Source organism: Haemaphysalis longicornis, unplaced genomic scaffold, assembly GCF_048455015.1.
Source record: "Haemaphysalis longicornis isolate Haplotype H1 unplaced genomic scaffold, Haemaphysalis longicornis Haplotype H1 scaffold_2, whole genome shotgun sequence".
Classification (NCBI taxonomy): Eukaryota; Metazoa; Arthropoda; class Arachnida; order Ixodida; family Ixodidae; genus Haemaphysalis; species Haemaphysalis longicornis.
The window spans coordinates 127,647,055-127,667,702 of NW_027526295.1; the positions used below are offsets into that span (position 1 = coordinate 127,647,055).

A 20,648-nucleotide genomic window follows, 5' to 3' on the forward strand; every position below is an offset into this window, starting at 1 on the left:
GGTTTCTGTACGTCTGAGCGGTTCAGCTTAAGCACCGAAGTACATTTCTGTGGAGTGTGCTCCTTACGAAAATGGCTAGAGCTTACGCCTGGAAGTTTGTAGCCGTTGTTCTTCTTCACAACTTGTATTCAGGTGATGTTACGTTTAGACATTTATCGGGAATATTCCCTTCTAAGACATTTTTCACTTGCAGTATGTGCTTTACGTATTAGTGCAGTTCATTTGTTTCGTTGTTGGAAGATACTTTCAGTTCAGTCATTATGAATCCGGAAATATGACGATATTCTATTGTCTGCATGAACGGCAGCAATTCCGAGGATATGCTTAGTTCAAACAAGCGAGTTTAAAAGAAAATACGAAACATACTTTGTTCACACGAACACTCAGGCATTTTTTGAATGCGGCCGATAGTTTGTGAATCGAACGCTTTGGCTGTCCTTCGCTCTTTTTAAAATTATAGTAACGTAAAGACGGTTGCACGTTTAGCTGTGCCTAACGCGCCTCACCCAGTATCTGTTATTTGGCAGAACAAAGACTAAAGGGTACTCTGTGTCTTTTACCCAGTGAGTCGTCAAACTTCGAAGCAAATTTACGCTGTTCTAAGAACGTAAAAGAAATTTCTTAGTATTGCTGTCCGTAAAACCCAAAGAAGGATTTCTTGGCATTGCCTTATATGTTAACGTGTGAAGTCGGGTTTGTAATATAAAGTCAATTAGAAACTACATCTTAAACGGCACAAAATGCTCCTTTCCAAATAGTATGGCTGTTGGGTGCCCTGTTACGTGATGGCTTTCAACAACTCTATAATAACTAAAGAATCCCGGTTATCCTTTTATTTCTAATTTAGCGCCGCACTTTCTTTGTAGCCTGCGATTGGAGGGGGCAACATATCACGACACTAGTCCCGTAACATAAGGCAAAGAATCCAAAAGTGGCGAAAAGTCTTCTGAACATGTGGTACTATTATGGTAAATTGAAATACGGAGAATGCAGAGCGCGCATTCTGGTACATACCGTTCATGTAGGCGACGAACCCCGTATCTGCAGTACGAAAAAGGTACGAAAGTTTGTGAACAAACTCGAAATGGGTTGCCATAGCTCGGAGTGTTGGCTCTTTGTTTTGTGTTTCCGCCGCGTTCGGCGAATGCTAACTTCTGCGCACGCAGCTATAATAATGCGGAGCATTGTTTGCCGAGTACTGCCACAGCTAGGACGGTGTAATGCCCCAAATTTCCACAATAATGCTGATGTCGCACAACTTCCACCTCTAATCGTTATAATAGACTAAATGGAGGTAATGGGTCGCACAAAATTTTGGGAAATAAAAAAATAGAAAATACCAAGAAGGGTCAAACACTTACCGCTCTGCATTCCCAGAATGATGCAGATCTCGTAGAATTTCCAGGTGTTATCGCTATAATAGGTAAATGAAGATAATTGGTCGAACGCAATTTGGAAAAAAGGGAATATATAAAAAAAATCCAGAAAATGGGAGACAACTTAACGCACGGCATTTTCCCAATAATGCACATTTCGCAAAATTTCACCAGTAATTTTTATAAAAGCGTAAATGAAGATCATTTGTCGAACGGTAGTTTGAAAAAATAAAAAAAAGAAGAATGTAAAAAATTACGAAAAAGCCGACAGTGTAGTTACCTACATTTCCACAATAAGGCACATTTCGCAAAAGTTCCAAGTGCAATCTGTAAAATTGCGTATATGGAGATAATTGGTCGAAATAAATTATGAAAAAGCAAAAGAAGAAAAATATAAAAAACCGTATAACCGAAAACCGTACACCTGCCTTCATGTCCGCAATAATGAAGATTTTGCGGAACTTCCAATTGCAATCGTTATATTAGCGTAAATGTAGACAATGTTTTGGAGAAAATTTGGAAATACTAGAAAAATAAGAAAAAGTAAAAAAAAACAATTAGCAAAAATGGCGAACCGTGTAACGCCCTGCATTTTTACGAAAATACAGATTTTGCAAAAGTTCGAAATGATACACAGGCTGCTATCGTCGCCGGCTGCAATGGATTAGGAATGCCATAGAATGCCAGCATCACTAAAGCACTACAAAGCCAAATCGCGGTGTAGTGAACTCTGCCAATAAGAACCAGGTATTCCCATGAGGAATGGACAATCTTACGTCATACTCTTGGAATAGTTTGTTTGGTGTTAAACTTCATTTGTGAAATCTTCGGGTTCACTCATTGTTTTCTTCTCCACAGAGGGGTAGTGAATTTATTCGGTTTCTATTGCTTTTATTTCCTTGGGGACCCCACTTGGGGGCATTACTAAAGGGGTGGAAATGCTGGAAAAGAAAATATTTGGACACATTTGTTTTCGCTACACAGCTGAGTTGTAACAATTGCAATAAACGTTTAAAGGTTATGGGCCGGTGATTGAAACAAAAGACGAGGAAAGTCGTTGCAAGCGTTGGCTGCGTGCTGAAAAGAAGAGTAAAAAAAATTGACAGTTCTGGTAGGATATCCAGACACGACGTGGGTGGCTGGTGCGCTGTGAAGTGTATGTCGGGGGGACGACGTAAGCGATCGCGTTGAGTGAAGAATGAAACATTGTATGAAAGGGGAAATGATGGCGATACAGAGGCGAACTGAGAATATTGATCAACCAGATTGTGCTTTCAAGGTTGATAGCTGATGTAGTACGAGTACAGGGAGCGAATGAATCGGGTGGTGCAAATTTGGGCGGATTCAAGGCCGTTAATTAGCCATGTTTTGGCAGCTTCCATATGGGGGCGGCATATTCGAGCTTCCATCTGATTAGTAACTGATACGCGAGCAACCGTACATGTTGGGTTGAATAACGTAGGTGACGTTTCAAGGAACCCAGTGTTTTGTTTGCAGATATAGTGACGTTTGTTGTAATGCGCATTCCAAGTAATATCGCAATACATCGTGACACCTACACATATTAAGTATATTGCGACTGTACAGGGACGTTCGCGAAATTATATAATATCCCAAAGTGATTTTTTTTTATGGCGGTAAAAAGAAACAAGTTTGCATTTCTTTGGGTTAAGAGATAGAAGCCATTTGACGCGCCATTCTCCAATCTTGATTGATTGATTGTAGGGTTTAACGCGCCGACGCAACGAAGGCGATGAGGCGCGCCGTAGCGGAGAGCTACGGATTATTTTTGACCACCTGGGGATCTTTAACGTGTGCCGAAATCTCGTACACACGGGCGTTTTTGCTTTTCTAATCCACCAGAAAAGCGGCTGCCGCGGCAGGGAATCGAACCCGCGACCTCGTGCTCAGCGGCGCAACGCCTTAGCCACTGAGCCACGGCAGCGGGTCCATTCTTCAGTGTGCTTCATGTCTTGCTACAGCATAGTGTGATCGTGAGGGCTAGTTACGGTTCGATAGATTACGAAGTCATCAGGATACCTGTGATTTTTGAAGGATACGCTGAGGGGTAAGTAGGAATGTATATTAGAAATAGAAGGGCGCCGAGAGCCATAGCTACATGTACACGTGTAGTTACTTTCAGACATTGGGAAGATTTCGTATAGACATGCACAAATTGAGAACGGTTAGTGAGAAAGCTAAATTGAGAACAATTAAAAATGCTTCGGTAGAGTATAGTAGATTTTGGTCTAAGTTTAACTGGGATAATCTAACCGTTCTCTTTGGTGGGGTAGTGTCTCAAATTCCTTTGAGTAATCTAGGAAGATTCCCTCAGTTTGTAAGTTGTTGTCAAGGTTAACATGGAGGCCGCAATGAAATATTGCTAGTTATGTTTCGCAAGAACTCCTTCCCGGAAACTGTGCTAGCGGGGGTGAAGGAAGCTGTGAGAGTCTAGAAATGTTACATTCTGAAAGTAGCTAACGTGTTCTATGAGTTTGCACAGGACGCATGATAGAAAAAGGGGACGCGAATTCCCTGGACAGTTTTTGTAACCTTATGTGTCGATAGAAACGACGTTGCCCATTGTCCAGACATCTGGATGAATGCCTGCAGAGTTCGACTACACATTCCTCTAACACAAAAATGCGGCGATGGTGTCATGAACATTTCTTAACACTTTTCAGTCAATACCTTCTAGGCCACTTGATGAGGAAGGTTTCATGTTTTTAATAATACCGAAAATACTGTCCACTCAAAAACAAATTCCACTTATACTGGATGTCAAACGCACCATATCAGGATGAGAAGGTACGCTAGATTGCTTAGTAAGTGCAGATGAAGACGCTGTGTTAAAAACATCGGCGCACTGCTTATCTGAGAGCACAGGGCCTGATTCATAAGTAAGATGTACGGTGCTGGTGGATTGATGGTTCACGGGGTATCAGAATTTTTGTGTGTCTGATCTGTATGTACGCCTCGCAAAACGTGGATGTCGCGTTGCAAATAGCGGTGGCATAGTCTTTTTTCGGCTGTGCTGTATTTCCCCCAAGGGATAGATGTTTCTTCTGCTTTCCCGGTAATCTCTTCGGTTTGTTCGTAAACCGGTTTCCTGTGGCGTGCTAAGGAATGATACGGTGGGGATACATTTGCTAGTTTTTTCGTTCATTTTACATGTGTGAGCCCAAAGGGAAAAATATTCGCCAATGCTGAAATCAGTTCATTTCTAATTTTCAGCAATTGAAAACGTGTTCTCTTTGGTTTTGTAGAGCGCGAACCAGATAATAACCAGTCGGCAGGGGTCACTTCTGCCGCGTCTGTGGCGGAAGGGTGAGCTGTTACTTCCGCGTCGATTTTTAATTGCAAGTGTTCAAGACAGTGCCAAGAATAGTTTGTTATGTTTCCCTATTTGTTTCTTTGGCGTTGCACGCTGGAACTGTATCAAATATTAAGCTATTGCGGCGTCACCGGTTTTCTGAATCATCCAGCGAATTTTTAAGCATATAAACTAAGTGGTTGGTCTTATGTAGTTCCGGTTTGAAATGCGGCGTTCTAAGCTCGCAGGCGAAATACTCGGGTAATGGCGGTATAGTTCACTTACGCGTTTGTCTAGATCCGATAATGTTTTTTGTTGTTGTTAGAACCTAGTTTTCTAGTTCTTAAAATACTATCTCAGTTTATTTTGTGAGCGCTAGTTTTTTCGAGTTCTGCGAGGATTTAGACCATTTCCTGACCAGGGTTACTTTTGATGTCGCCGGGTAATAACAGTGGTACAGCTTGAACAACATGAACACATTCGGTAATCATAGGGACAAGATACTGTGGGCCTGGTAACTGCACTAGAAAGTAATTACGTGAGATTTCGTTTAAGGACCTATGTGTTTATTACCCTGCATTATTAGGATAGATGGGAAGGCCAATTCTGTTGTGTCGCAGCTGCCAAGCCAACCATATTGTGAGAATCTTTATACATTGCAGAGATACAACAAGCTCACAACAATACAGCATACGTACATGTATTGTGCATATTTTGAGGATGTGAACGAAATTGACTGGGTTTCTCTGTACGTGTAAGCCTCAATATTGCCGAGCCACAACTTCTTACCTTCATCTTCGTTGCGCAGGCGTGAACGATCATTAGAGTGTTCGGATTGTGCTAGCCTGGCCGTCGCTTGCCGAATAAATGCCGTATACCGAGGCTTCTCGGCTGGCCTCTCAAAATTGCTGTGTTTATTAAGGCCTAGGTTCATAAACCGACTACGATCTTAAACATCGCCGCAGGCCGGCTTCACCAAACCGCTCTGAAACAAGAAATCAGCGTGACCAAAGGTGAGAATTCGGTGAATGGTGTGGTCAAGCACGCGATTAGAGTAAAGCATTGTTTTTGCCCTATGACAGCAACACCTACGCACGATTTTCACTGTTGTCACAGCAAAGAAAATACTTTTTTATTGTAATCGCATGCTTAGCCTCATCATTAGCCAAATTCGAGCATTTGGCCTCGCTGATTATTCCTTCGGGGTCAGTTTGATGAAGGCCAGCTACGACGATCTGGAAGAGCGCATTTAGAATTTCCTGTAAAACTTATTGCGCAGAAAATATATTGACTTATTATTAGGGGCTTTGACATTTAAATTTATGTCTGTATGGCAGGTAATTCTTTCTGCAGTATACTGCGGTATTTGCAAGCTTTTGCAGCGCGCAATTTTTCACTGAAACTAGGCTTCAGAATTTTGTGCGCGTTACAACTCGGCTCAAAACCAAAATCGCCTTCAACCCTTTTCGAAGCATCGTCACGGAGAACTAATTGCAAAATACAGCTCAACACAATCCAAACAAGCTTTCAACATCTCATGGGTACATATTGGCCAGTGAAATCCACATTGGAAGTACATTAGACAGCTGTTGCACACGCTGCTGCGCTGTAATTGGTACGTTATATCAGCTGTAATGGCCACGAAGATGCACCACTTTGAAAAGTATTTGAAGCGAAAGTAATTTTTCTTTCTGACATCGTGGGGAACCGAGTGGCTCAGTCACACACACACAGTTCGCTCCGGAGACTTGATGCGAGATTGGCGTAAACAAAACAGAATTATATGCGCATAAAAGCGTTCACCATCACTGAACATAAATGTTTTCGAAAACTTCGATGCATGACGGAACTCATAGAGGAACAGCCCGTCCCGTAAGAAATTATGAAGGCGCTTGAAAAAGCGAACGCTTTCTATGGTTACTGCTCAAGTTTTAAAGCCGGCAGGAGATAGATAAGCAAGGTCATCAAACTCAAGCGTTTTATTCTGGCATAGTTGCCTGCGCCAAATAAAATGTATAATGTATAAATAAAGCAAAGGTATATTCGGCGCAAATCGTTTTTTTTTTTCATTTTCAAGTAAACTTCCCGGTGGTTTAAAATAGGTGGTGCTTGGAATGGTGCAAATACTGTGCTTACGCTGAGAAGTTCAAATAAAAAAACGTAATTTGGCGCATTCTATTTGAGAAAATCATGTACTCGTTTTTTGGACACTTATAAACTGTGTTTAGACTGAACTTTCGGAAGCCCCAAATTCTGAAATAAATCGGGAGATGCCAACATCTAAGAACCGTATATGTGGCTGCGATAATATTTCGCTATTTGTTCTAAAAATTATCCGGCAAGCAGCCTTACATAAAACAAAATTTTGTTTTTTGGAACAGCGATTCCAGGGCATTTCATACTCAGTGTTTATTGGCAGATGTCATAGTCAACTACGTCGACTAGAAAGATAATTTGAAAGTTGTTTTGCAAATGAACATATATACTTTATTCTGTCGAAACGAGATAAACATAAATTTAGGCTGCCCGCAAATGTTTACACTACGGCTACTGGAGAAAACCCCGCAACAAACGGCTCACTTATTTTAGCCAACGTAACCTGAAAGCACCGGACAGAAAAATTTTGACGTCACTATTTTGTTCATTCACACAGTTAACATTCACCCCGCCAGCTCAACATTCACTGAAAAGGTATGGTATACTGTACGGTATTCTGCAAACTGTACACGGGCAACACCGCAATTTATTGCAGTATGCACTCCTTTTTTGAGTTACAGTGTGAATAGGATCGACCAAAAGATCCTTTTCTTCTTGCCATTCTCTGTTTTTTGCGGAATAATTCCCGAATTTCCCCTGTAATTTCTTTGTTTTAACCAAAGCTCGTCACATGTAATCTACATTTCTTATTTGTGGTTGTTTATATAGACGAGAAATCGGATAAAAAATGCAACATAAGTAATCTAGAGAACTTAGGGAGTCATTGCATAATGTCTGTAAACGATAAAATCGTTCCTTTGTACTGTGCTCGTTAACAAGGCGCAAGTAAGAACGTCAAGTCGTATCATCAAAACTCATGCGACCACATATTTGCGAGTATGGCCGTAAACGCACCAGCCACAAGATATCCTTTGTTACATAGATGAATACCTGAGAGCACTTAAGACTAGTAAACAATTTGCAGTTTTCAAGGCGGATGACCTGCGTTCACGGAAATACACTTCACAGGGAGAATACGTGGAGCTAACAAAAGTACTGCCAACATCCCCAACTTGCTCTGCACAGGTGGCGCTGATATGGGAGAAGAAGCTGAAAGCGAAACCTCGACTGCTTCAAGAGATAGACCGGAGTTCAAGCTTCCCATGCAAAATTTTACAGCTACAACGAGAAGGCGCACTTCGGTGAATTGCACCATTGTGCCCTTGGAACTCTACAAGGTTCGCAAGTTTAAATCGTGTATTTCCCTCTTTGGCTGACATCATATTGGTGTAATATGTGTGAATGTTTTTCATTTTGCAGCGCCTGATTCTAAAACAAGGTTTTTTTAGTTTGTCTTCATGAGTAGAATTCACCATTCGTGTTAATTTCGTCTATGCAAAATCGCCAAGCGTAATAATCAATTCATCTGGTGTGCTTTCTCAGAAACGCAATTGCTGCAACCGAATAATTATGCAGGGTTTTATAATATCCTAAGTGAGCGCCTGAAATGAAGCAGTTAGTCAAAATACAGAACAAATGAATCTCCTGCCTGAAAACTGTTAAGTTTTGTTTTGTCATGCTTTGTTGTTATTGTGATATAATTTTAGCAAATCAACTATAGAGACTCCGTCTGGAGCGTGTATTGCAATTTCTTACACGGACACAGGTAGGGATCTCTCTATCCGTGTCTCTGCGCGTGCTTGCGTGCGTGCGTGTACCGTTTACATGCGCGCGCGTGTGTGTATGTGAGCGTGCGTGCGTGCGTGCGTGCGTGCGCTCCCTTTTGCGTGGGCGTGTGGGTGTCTATTGTGTGTCTGGAGGGAAGGGGAGCGCGCGTGCGTGCGTGTCATGATTGCCCAAAACACGGCGGAGATTTTTGCACGTTGTCGAAAAGGGGTATTTCATTTGTTCAGTAATATTATATAGGAAAAATTCTCGAAGTCACGTAAACACTCTTTTAAATGTAGTCAATGTGCAGGCATTGCTGTTAAGTTGCCTAAAAGATATGAGACATTGGCTCTATTTGTTCGCTGCTCCTATCTCACCACACTTCTGGGCAAAATTGCAGTGGCCGGCCCCGTCCCGGAGCTTCTGTTTAGCCCAGTCTTTCAGTTCATCCCCGTAGACACCCAATCCATTAGAGTGAAGGTACAATCCGCGTGTAAGGTAGCGTAGTCCTTTTGTGAACATACAACACAAGGGGCACAGAGTACCGCACATTTATTACTATTTGCTGGAACTTCTAGTGGCCACCTCGGCGATGGCGGCTTCTCATTATCATGATTCGTTTTTACTGTTGTACCAAGTTTTCCATGGCACCAACCACTTTCTGCCTTGCGTTTTCTCAAACAAGTCAAACTTTTGAAGGATACACATTTGTTTGTTGGATTGTGTAAATGAGAAATATTACTACCAAAAATTCTAATACCTAGAGTATTTAAATTATAACAAAGGACTAAGAATGAACAAATAAAGCCACTAAGTATTCCTAAAGCAAACACCAAATACAACCAGAAGACTACCTACTATGCATTGTTTTTCGTGTGCACAAAATGGATATTAGCAGGTCTAACCCAGTTTTACCGTTTTTGGTGAGTATAGTATTTCTTTAAAATGCGCTAAAATAGAATGTCCATAGTAAAGGCTGAAATAATAAATGAATAAATCTTTATTGGTGATTCCCGGGACTTGTGGCGCAGTTGAGGGAGAGGGAAAGTATGAAATGGAAGTGACATGGCCGTCACTTTCGGCTGGTCAGGTGGTTCCCAAAAGAAATCGCAAATCCTTTAAGTATAACACTACACTCGAGCACGAAAAGCGTAAATAAAGAGAGCTAAAATTACCGAAAAGACAAGGTAAAATTGCGAGGAATGCAAGTAATTAGTGCCCTTCCCCTCTGTGCAGAATTAAGACCTGCGACGCTGGGCGCAGTCAACGGCGTACAAAAAAAAACCCGTTTCTTTATGACGAAACAGCGGAATTTTAACGGCACAAGAGAAGGACACACCAGAAGCGCTGAAATGTAAAATGAAGCTTGAAAGAAAACATCCCTATTCTACCGGACAAAAATGGGGATATTCGTTCCCCTCCCGCATCGTAGGCGGCTTACTCTCTGTCTAACACACCAACCCAAGCCGCTCGACCACTGGGAACCACGACGTAGCCTTGGTGGCATAGAGCGGCGAAGTGTCGAGAGGCAGAATTCTGAGCGTTGTCCATTTCATGACAATTTCAAACTGTCGGTCTCAAGCGAGCCCCGATTGGCTGAAAGTAAACAGCCGAATGTGACGCAGTACATCGATTGGTCAGAGGCCACGTAAGTGCAAAGACGTATGGACTACAACGCATTCGAAATTGACATTTTCAAAATGTGCACATTTAGAAATACCGCACAAGGTTCAAATCTTGCCCCAGCACAACGGGCATGTCGTCGATGTGGGCCCAAGGCCTAGCAGCGTTGGCACGCACGCTCCCCCTTCACCTCCATTATCCCCTCCCACTGCGCAGGCATAAACTGGCAACCGGTTATGAACGCGTGCCTAGGCGCGAAATCGCACCGGCGAAAATGTCGCACGGAAAGCAATTCCAGATGAGGAACTTTGGGGTGACGTTTGGGTTCCAAGCGGGCAAGTGCCTCTGCATCAGGACGTTATTTGTATCTGCCACTGGAGAAGGAATTCGGTGAGGCAACGGTGGCGACTAAACGTTCGGGGGAAGCGGCTTTGAGACGTTTTGACGCCCATTCGCGCATCTGTTGATTCTCCGGAACTTTCGAGGTAACGGCGATACTGGTGCTGAAAGATTGCGCAAACAGTTGCGAGAGAATGGTCGGCGGCGGTGAGGAGTAGCACAGAAGCGGCGCCCAGTAAAGCGGCTTCACCGGAATGAAACTGTGGCTTCGCTGTTAGAAGCATCAACCCTCTACCTCAATGCATTTGAAAAAAAAAATGATAAATGGTGGATGTGACATATACAGTTGTTATAACTGTGCAAAGAGAGCTCATTTTGTAAAAAAATACAAAACAAAAGGAATGGTCTTGGAGTGCAGTTGACGACATAAAAACTCTCCCACATACTCAGTCCAAACGCGATACAGATAAGGAGAAACCCAAGACCAAAACACAAGGGGAAACGCAAGACATTAGGAGGTAACATCAAGCTGGTAGTGTCCGGAATTTACGCAATGTTTGATTTTTCACTAAACACCCGATTTACTCCGGTACCAGTCTACTTAGAGATAATATATGCGAAGGCGTACAAAAATAGCGAGACAGAAGAACTTTATATTGACAAAACCGCGGCATAATAAATATGTAATACGTCTTGCAAAAACTTCAGTCACGTGGCGAAAGAAAAAAGTTATGAACAACCCCAAAACAAACCCAGAAATACAGAAAAGGTCTAGAAAAGCCCATATTATATAACACCCAGTATATGCGCGGCCCAGTATATGCATTACTGAGGGAATAAGCAAGTTAATATTGGTAACACTGTAAACAAAGAACATGCGGGAAAGCAGAAAACAAAAAAATGTAGGAACAAATGAAAAGGAAACGTGCTCTGTTTAAGCAAACATTGCCCAATGCAAACTAAACTAAAAAAAGCACAGAAATTTGGTTGCTTATAGTAAAAAAAGTATATAAAACTCGCAAACAAGACTATCGCATTGTTATACAACACTCTTCTGAGTGGTCATATACATGCCAATTACGGAAAATGGGCCTCCTTTGCCCTACACACAAGCTACGACGGGCAACCGGCTTCGTTATCGAATTTCCTGCTGCATCTTGAATTACGTGGCCTTGTCCAATTACGCTTATTTACGTCTACCAATAAATCTAACGCAATTTTTTATATCCCTAGCCTATGCTTGTATTTGGAAAGCGCAGCCCAGATTTTTTTCTGTATTAGGCCGGCTTGAAACCAGGGTCGGCGAAATGCTAGAGATTCGGGCCCACCTCATCTTTTGAATGCCCGAGGTTGGATTAAAAACCGAATTTTCTAATTTTCTTTCAGTTTATTACTGTATTTTGCTCATAGGAGCTTTCTTTATAAATTGGTCGTCAATCCAAGTACTCTTAGCCTTTCTATTTGTTGAGCCACCGGCTATTTTCTCAGCCACTCGTCGTCCACGTTCTTGCCGACGCCAGATTTTGTCTTAACTGGTGAACTAATGCTGTAGCCGTTATAGAAGCCGGATATGATGTGTTGCCGCCTCATGAAGCTAACGGCATCTGTTTATGTTCCTCAAACACAGGTGCGGCAAGTGGCACATAAACGTTTGCGTCAATTTAACCAGTCACGATACGTCGCAGTTTGAAGGTGTCCCCCTACTGCTTCAGTAGTGTCACAATTGCGCTGCATTTTCTAGATGGCGCTGGCTACCACGCACAGGTCCGGAGGCATGCTAAAATACCGATGAAAAAATTCCCATCAACTTACAAGTATTAACAGAATATGTACAGGCAGACATATCAGAAAAGTCAATATAGTGTACAAGACAACAAGAAGCACTGGTAAATTCTAAGTGTCTTCTTACCAATTGGAACAGTCGTCCGACCGATGAAGCCTGATGTCATCACGTCGTCGCGTCTACCAGTAATTTTTTTGTTGGTAGGTAGAGGGGAAAGTAACTGTTTGAAAAATTAGGTCTAGCTCTCACCGCGTGCTCGGGTAGTTCGGCTCGCAAGAGCACAGCAAACGTGTCAACGGCTCTCTGGCTCTCTTGTATGTCGCCTCCGCGTCATTCCAATGCCGTGAAGACCGGTGGGCGAGTAGGAAGGAAGAGACCCGAGTTGGGGCCACGGAATCGAGGCCCGGGATTGCCCTCATTTAACCTCATTCCGAAGGCTTTTTCCTCGAAAGCCACCCACCGCACAAGATCCTGTTCAGGCCATCTTATCATGCAGCTTGGCATCCCCCTTTTCCACGGAGGAGCTACGACACCACCCTGAATATCTGAGAGAAGCCAAGAGAAGCAGCGTAGAAGAAATGAAGTCCATTCACTGGTGCGAAGTCTGGGTACGCCTACCGTCGACATTCGGTCGCACGGGCGCATCGTCAACAGAAATTACGAAGTAGGGAAGGCCCTTCACGAGTGGATACAGGAGAACATAGACTAGGACGGATTGGACGCCCTCTACATGACCAACTATGAGTATAACAAAAACCCGAGCGAGATAGTCGCCGCAGGTTTTTTAGGGGCGAAGCACCTTAAGGCCGAGGCTTGTCCGGCGTATGGCGTCCGTGCTCACGGCACAGCACCGGGTAAATCGAAACATCTGTGAACAAAATGTTCACAAAAGGTTAACAAGAAAAGAAAAGTTTGACAAAAGGTTAGAGAGATAGAGAGGGAGGGATGGGGAGATAGACAGACAGACGCACAGCAGCGTGTAAATCGAAACATCTGTGAACAAAAGTTCCACAAAAAGGTTAACGGGGCTGAAACAAACGGTTAACAAAAGGTTGGAGAGAAAGGGAGAGTGAAAGAGAGTTCTACTAAAGAGCCGTGCTGTGCATGCACGAGGAGCATTGTATTGGATTGGATTGGATTTAATTGAATTGAACGGGATTTGGACCGGATTGGATTGAATTGAAATGGATCGGATTGGATTAAATTGAATTGTATTGCACTGGAGTGAACAAGAAATCATTTTACGAGCAGTAAGCACTCTCACGGATGATTTACGGCAATAACAATCCCCAGTGCTTCGCCCACTCGTCATGATTCACTTCGTGGAGATGCGTGAATTTTGTCGTCACACATGCCACCATTTCGTCCCAAATCGCTGCTGAGCATCCCCAAGAGTAAGCCATTACTTAACCTTCATTGAGCCTGCCGCATATGCATACAGCGCATGGCATATAATCTGGAGAATATGTTTAGAACGGAAAATACTGTTCATAAAACCAATTGCATTTAGAATCCTCACATAAGTGACCGCATTCAACGCTTTCATCAATCTGTCTCCGATATGCTGTTTATGTGTACTAAGCTGGATCACACACACAAAAAATGAAATCACTTGGTACCTTTGTTCACCTTCGCTTTTAAGACGTGTATTCAGCGCACTACCGGATACTCGCTCTTCTTGCTGGTTTTGGCCGTTCCCCCTACCTCGTCATTGACATCGCTTTCCACTCCGCGTCGTTTTCTTTTCTTCTGCCTCCATATTATCTGGGCAGTTGATTGCTCGGTTAACACACTCCTACCACACAATCAGCATCCGAGAAGAAGCCACGCTGCAAGAACAAAACATCCTGTGCTGTTTTATTCATCGCTCCGCCTATTTACTGGTTGCATTGAAGTTCTACTGTGGACACCAGTGCTGCCACCCGGCCTATCCGATTTTTCCATTGTTGATTTGTCTGATGGTTCTCCATGGAACCGAAGTCCCCCGTTAACTCTCGGGTGTTTCCAGAAGTTGCCTATATGAACATCCTTGGATGTGGAACCGACAGAACATATGTTTCGCGAATAAAGAACTTCTCCAGCTTTCCTGGTCGATGTGCGGGACCCCGGGAAAAGTGTCTTTGCGACGCCAGATGTTTTGCGAATTCCAGGCTTTACTTTACGGGTTTTGTTCAGACGAGGACGTTTTGTAAATGCTGATGGACATTTTGCTGGCGGGCTTAGAGTGGCAAACCTGACTGTCGTGTATCTATACGATCTGACCGGTAATTCAACCTATTTCGAAGAACACCACGAAAGCCTGACGTCTGCTATTGAAATGATACGATTCACCAAGCGTACTCTGAAACCCAATTATTGCCATTTTGAGCTCGGGCAACTGCTGTTCATTGGCCACGTGGTCAGCAGGGCTGGTGTTCGTCCCCTATACTGGCAACATTGAAGCGAATTCAGAGTTTTCCACGCCATCCAAAAAAAGGCCATCAGACATTTGTATTGGGCTATGATCATACTAATGGTATTTATTAAAAAAGTGTGCCCACATAGCAGCCCCTCTTTCAAAGCTTACGCGAGATCATGTGCGTTCACTCTGGGCGAAACACAAACAGGACATTCGACGTACTCCTGAAAAAGCTGCAAAAACCACCCACCTTCACCAATTTCAACAAAAATTCCCTCGCACTTCCCCGAGGGGGAGAGTGTGTAAGTGCGAATGCACGGGTGTTGATTGCGCGATTACGGTGGATATCGTGATCTTAATGAGTAGTCGAGAGATTATACACACGCACACACCTACAAAGAAAGATATTTCACTCGTTATTGCTGGTACCGTTGCCCGGTCCGCCATCATCGTTATCGAGATGCAGGACCAGTGACCGCTCTCGACGACGGCGCGCGCTCGACTAATACCCTCCCGCGCCACGCGGCCGCTACACGAGCGCCCTCACGCGTCGGAATGCGGAGCGCCCGCTACGCGAGCGAGAGCTCTCCCGCCCGAAGTGGAGAGGAGGCGCCCAACACCCGCAGACACTGAGCGGAGAGAGGAGGAGGAGAGTAGCGCCCGCCCATCTCCCCCCGTTGCTAGGGAAGACGAGGAGCGCGCGCACCCGCAGCTGTTGCTATGCGGACGACGGCGGCGGACGATTCAGGCTCGCTTAAGAAGTGCATTCGCACTTAAAAACACCGGCACCACACTGTACAGCAAAGTCAGTAACGTTGCTCTGGAAGCGGTTCTCATTTTGCGAAGACCGTGCCAAATTGATGACAGCCTACGCATGCAGAATGTTGTCACCTTCAAAAGGCTCTTTCTCGGCCACTGAAAAGGATTGCTGCCCGTCGTGGGTGGAGTGCTAAAATGCCGACCGCACCTTTATGTTCGTTCGTTTACAGTGGTAAGTGACCATCACTCACTTTGTTGACCCATGAGTCCGAATGGCTCGTCTTGACAGCTAGCACACTGGAGTGAGGAATTCGACGTCACTGTCGTGCACAAGTCTGTCCGGACAAGAGCCTGCCGATACCGGCTGTATCTCACGAGCAACAGCTGTGCCCTGCTTCGACGGCGAATGAGTACGACGACGACATAGTATTTTTTTGCATGCTGAACGCATCCATTGTGTACTGAACGGCAATAGGCAGACATGGCCCGGCAGACACCGACTCATTTTCTCAAGTACTCCTCAAAATTATGGCATGGCGGTTTCCCAAGGAATTTTATCCTTACGTCTCTGTTTTGTTGTTCCATACAAGAACCTTTCACCATGTGACTGAAGCTAGCGGCTGATTGTGCCCTAAGCAGTTCAAAACAAATTTTTCTAGAGCTCCCATGACGACCGCTCTCCAAGCCACCTGGGATATGCGTGTAAACGTGCTACAGCCCAGCCGTTATACAGTTAACCCAATCACTAGCCGGGCGACATTCCACCGAAATGATAAACAATGTTTGACGAACAATTGCTCGAACGCTGCAAACGGAGGGGAGAAAATGGAAGAGGCTCTGTACATTCGCTGACACTAGAAGTGGTTTACTGAAAAAGCAATTGTCATGTAATCCGTGCGCAAGATGGCACGGAAGCTTAGGAATGTGGCATCCCGCTACGATATACATATTCTTTCCCTAGCCAAGAGTAAAACACGCAGGGTGTGTTCGTTAACGAACAACAAAAACGCGGACAAGAAGCCAGTCATTACAACCCCTTTGCCGAACAAACACGTGCTTCTGTTAAATCTAAATTAAGCGTCATTTACCAAACAGCGCTGCATTGAAAAAAAAAGTACACCCGCCCTCAGAATTTTCCGGTGCGGCATTTCGCAAATCGAGGTCAATTTGCCCGTTGCTTATCTGTAAGCTCCTGCCATGCATATTGGGATGATACTTTCAAGCGTTAATATTCACTTAGCAATGCCCCTGAAATACTGAGCAACCATTCACGAGAGAAATAGGTTTCGGATTTAGAAAACGCGTCCCGACAACTTGAGGCAGGGTATATGTGGGGCACGGGGGGCGCTATTTAAATATATGCTTAGGAGAGAACTTTGGGGCGATAAAATTTTGCACATATGCCAATTGGCCTGTCGATGCAACAGGTGCATGTGCGCCCTTTTTGGGAACACCGGGGAGCCTTTGAAATGTAGATATCAAACAGCCAGGGGAACGGAATAAGCTTCCAACATCAACCTTTAAAAAAAGACAAATGCGCGAGGCAAACTTCGATTTTTCTTCAGAAAAATAACGCAGATAAACAGCTGTGTTGATTGATTGTTGAGGCCCGATTGATTGCGCTAGCTTTACAAACGTCTTGTAGTTACTGCTGTTTCTTCGTCATATCGAACACGAACCGCCCCGCTAGCCACATGCTGCACCATACTCCCCCTTTTTCTCGTAACCCTTAATTGGCGAGAATTACGGCGCATGTCCTACAAAAGATTTGACATTCTGCCCCGCCCGCAGTATTTGTATCTGCATCTAATAGGCAGTAGCTCTGCATCACGTGCCGAAATTTACCAGCTTCTTCAGCTGATACGGAGTAGGGATCACATTTTGACGTTACAGGGGCCTAAAGAAGTCGTTGAGGACTTGCGCCTCTTGACGATGCTCGCGCAGTGTGCCCCGCAGTTAATACCAAAGCTTGATATGAATCTTTGGCCCCTTGTACTTGTACGATCCAAAGCGCCGCTTTCGACACTTCAAGAACAGCTCTGCGATGCAGCACGGGTTGAACATAGCGATTCTGTACGCGTCGCTCTCCAGCAAGCCAACGTTTTAACTCTTCACCCTAAATGTGTGCATGTGCCCTCGTGGTTGTCGGTCACGTGGGCCCTCTCTTTTCCGAGAGCTTTGCGACTCTTTCGTTTTGAGGCGGTGGACGCCACGGCTTCAGCTTCTCGCTAGCGGAGCGATAATGTGGCTGGAACATAGCCTCAGTGTCCTCAAACCCATTACCATGGTCTTCACATTCGGCATAGCCCTTGTTGGACAGCCCCTGCGGTACGCAGGCGTCTGATTTGTATATCTCTGAGAGCTTGAGTAGTTCTCCATTTTACCCGCTAATTCAATACAGGCAAACAAAAGGCACTCGCGCAGTTGCTTGTCAGGTGAGGAATATTTTCCTCAGCATATGGTACCTGGAACACCCAGCCGAATGCGGTGTTAACGGCGAAAACGGTGCCCTTGACATGCTCGATACGTTGGCATACGAGCCTTCACTGGTGGCTCGAGTGAACTAGTGCGCTTACTTATTGTTGGGTTTTTAAGTTACCTTTATGAGGTTCTTCGAATACTCGTAGTTGTTGTCGCGAAGCACCGGTTCATTGCAGGTTTCTAAAGGCGTATCCTTGACAGAGCGGACTTAGGCCACATTTATTCACCCTCTTTAAGTCTCGAGCGTGATCGGAACTTTCCGGACCGTGTACGGTCCCAGCCGATTGGAGCTGCCATATGTGAACACCGATAGGTCCTCCCTTCAAGAACAAGCCAACGCCAGCTATCGAGATATGTCGGTGTATCGAAAGTCTCTTTGCTGCCTGTATCGAGAAATATCCGGGCTAAAGCATAAACGCATTCTTTATATGCCCACATATGGCCGTTTCGAGCAGCACTGACGTGGAAAAATGAGCTGCTGGCAGGAGCCGTCGTTTATTGTAGTTTGTTTGCGAAACATCCTAACGCCAGCTTATCTGTAAGAGCCACACACCTTAGAGCTGTGGTCACCAATCTCTCCCAAATGTCGCAAGGAACGGTAATGTGACGTCTCGAAAAGGTGTCGCACATAACGCGCCCCATAGTATTACAGTAACGATCCGTTGGCCGTTCTTTGCGCATCTAACACAGCGGTCATTCCTTGAAAGGTGTCTTTGCTTTTCCTGTGCTGCATATACTGAGCAGCACTTCCCCGCTTTGCGACTGTAATGATCGCACAGGTGGGACATTTGTTATCCATTCGATGGTGAATCTGTAGAGTTCTGTGCAAATCCAGCTGACAAGGCCAAAGTGCCCGGTAACTGAGCATAGGAGCTTCTAGGTGGTCGTTGTTTTGATAAAGCACTAGAGTTGGAACTACGCCTAAAAGTTCACAATTTTGTCCTTGCTTTTTACCTGACCTTCAATAACGCCATGATGCCCCTGACTTGGTGTTCTGCATTTTTTAAGTGCGAATGCACTTTATAAGCGACCCCAAACCATCCACCGCCGGCGGCGGCGTCGGCGGCGTCCGCAGTGCTCCTCTATATTTAAAAAAGAAACAGCATCCGGCGCCAGGTTTCGATCCGAGGACTTTGCGGCCGCAGCGCGACGCGCTACCGACTAAGCCACGGAAGCCACGCTGATATCAGTGTGAGTAACGCGCCTTATATTTTTAACGCATTCAAACTACGTCGTCAGCGGCGTGCGTTGGCGACTCAGCGGCGTTATAGCGGCTTGATAACTGCGTGGTGTACACGTGATACTACAAACCCGATGGAAGAGATGGAAGAGAAGGCGGCGAGGCGGTGGGCTGCGGGGGCCGAGCGCAAGCGCCGCAAGCGGGCCGACAACCGTGCATTCGCACTTTCACATTCTCCCCCTCGGGGAAATGCGGGGGAATTTTTGAAATTTTTTGCTTCGTGCTGCCGCTGACACTCATAGAACTAGCAAGCCATCTGCCAGCGAGGGTATGAAAACGGGATTCGTTATCACCGCGTACTCTGTAGCCGCAACACCTTTGTTTTGGAGAACGCGATTCCTTAATGGCACCTACTTGCATAAGTCTCGAAGGTGTGACCCTCGTAGGCAAAAAACAGCGAAAAGGAACGGCACGGAAGACGACAAAGAGACAAACACGGGCGCTGACTGACAACTGAATGAATTTTATTGCGCGCAGGCAATATGAGACAATCCAGCGCGCAATAAAATTCATTCAGTTGTCAGTAAGTGCCCGTGTTTGTCTCTTTCTCGTCTTCCGTGCCGTTCCTTTACGCTATTTTTTGCCTTCAGTATGAACCAACTAGCTCGTCTTCACAGTTTAGTGACACCTGTAATGATAATTCAAGTGGAAAAAGGGCGAGCGTACAGTCGATGGGGTCGTTGCCAAGCAGCTGCGTGCGTCCAAACCAGTCGATAAGCATATTCGTGGTTTAACTGCGATTTCATTCGTTGAGGTGAACCCGCTCAATGGTTCGGTCTGCATCCTCGGTCTGGTAGGATGTTCAATACATAAATATCTCGGTGTCGATAAGGTCCGGGTGTTTTAAATCGTCGCCTAAAATGGTCCTAAAAGCCATGCCCTTCGCGTGTCTCGCCAGAAAAACAGGGAAGTTGAGACGTCGGCAGCGCTTGTTAGCGATACCACTGCCAAGGACCCACGTGAGAGGGCCAGTTCATATTAGATGCAGGGTAAACGCCTTCAAATACGATGCTTCGTAGTTGAGGGGATAGTGGTTTCCTGAGAGTCCCGCGGTCGGGAACTCATACGTCGGGCTCCCACATATTGTTTAATACTGAGGGGAGTCGCTGTAGGGAACGGCATATGCTTTCCTTGTACTTCAAGGCGTTGGTAAAATGCCGCTCGATATCGCCGCCTTCCTGTGTTTATTTATTATTGTCATCAATGACTTTATGCAGGCTTCATTACTTGCGAGCTGGCAAATGGCCTCTTGCAAGTGATGCAGAGACCATGGGGAGGTTTGATAGAGCTCGGTTACTACCTTCAGCAACCTCGTAATTAATTTGTGAAGACGACCACTTCGAAGCAGAGGCTCTCAATCTGTTAGCGGAAGATTCCGGGCGTTTCCCGCGTTTCACGGTGAAATAAAGATAAAAGTATACGAGCCTCGACAAAGTGCGATTTCTTCAGACTTGTTGTAGCCACTACATTTT

The 20,648-nt window shown here is 45.0% G+C and overlaps 1 protein-coding gene across 2 annotated transcripts in view; it reads left to right on the plus strand.

Annotated features, from left to right (window-relative positions):
- LOC144169204 (uncharacterized) overlaps positions 1 to 20,648 on the plus strand; it is a 215,640-nt gene continuing 194,992 nt past the window's right edge. The window contains exons 1-2 of one of the 2 annotated variants that reach the window (XM_077698246.1): positions 1 to 132; positions 7,972 to 8,123. In XM_077698246.1, coding sequence (XP_077554372.1) covers positions 72 to 132; positions 7,972 to 8,123 — 213 coding nt within the window. In that variant the 5' untranslated portion in view covers positions 1 to 71. The remainder of the gene's footprint in view (positions 133 to 7,971; positions 8,124 to 20,648) is intronic. The other variant, XM_077698247.1, reaches the window with a different exon arrangement.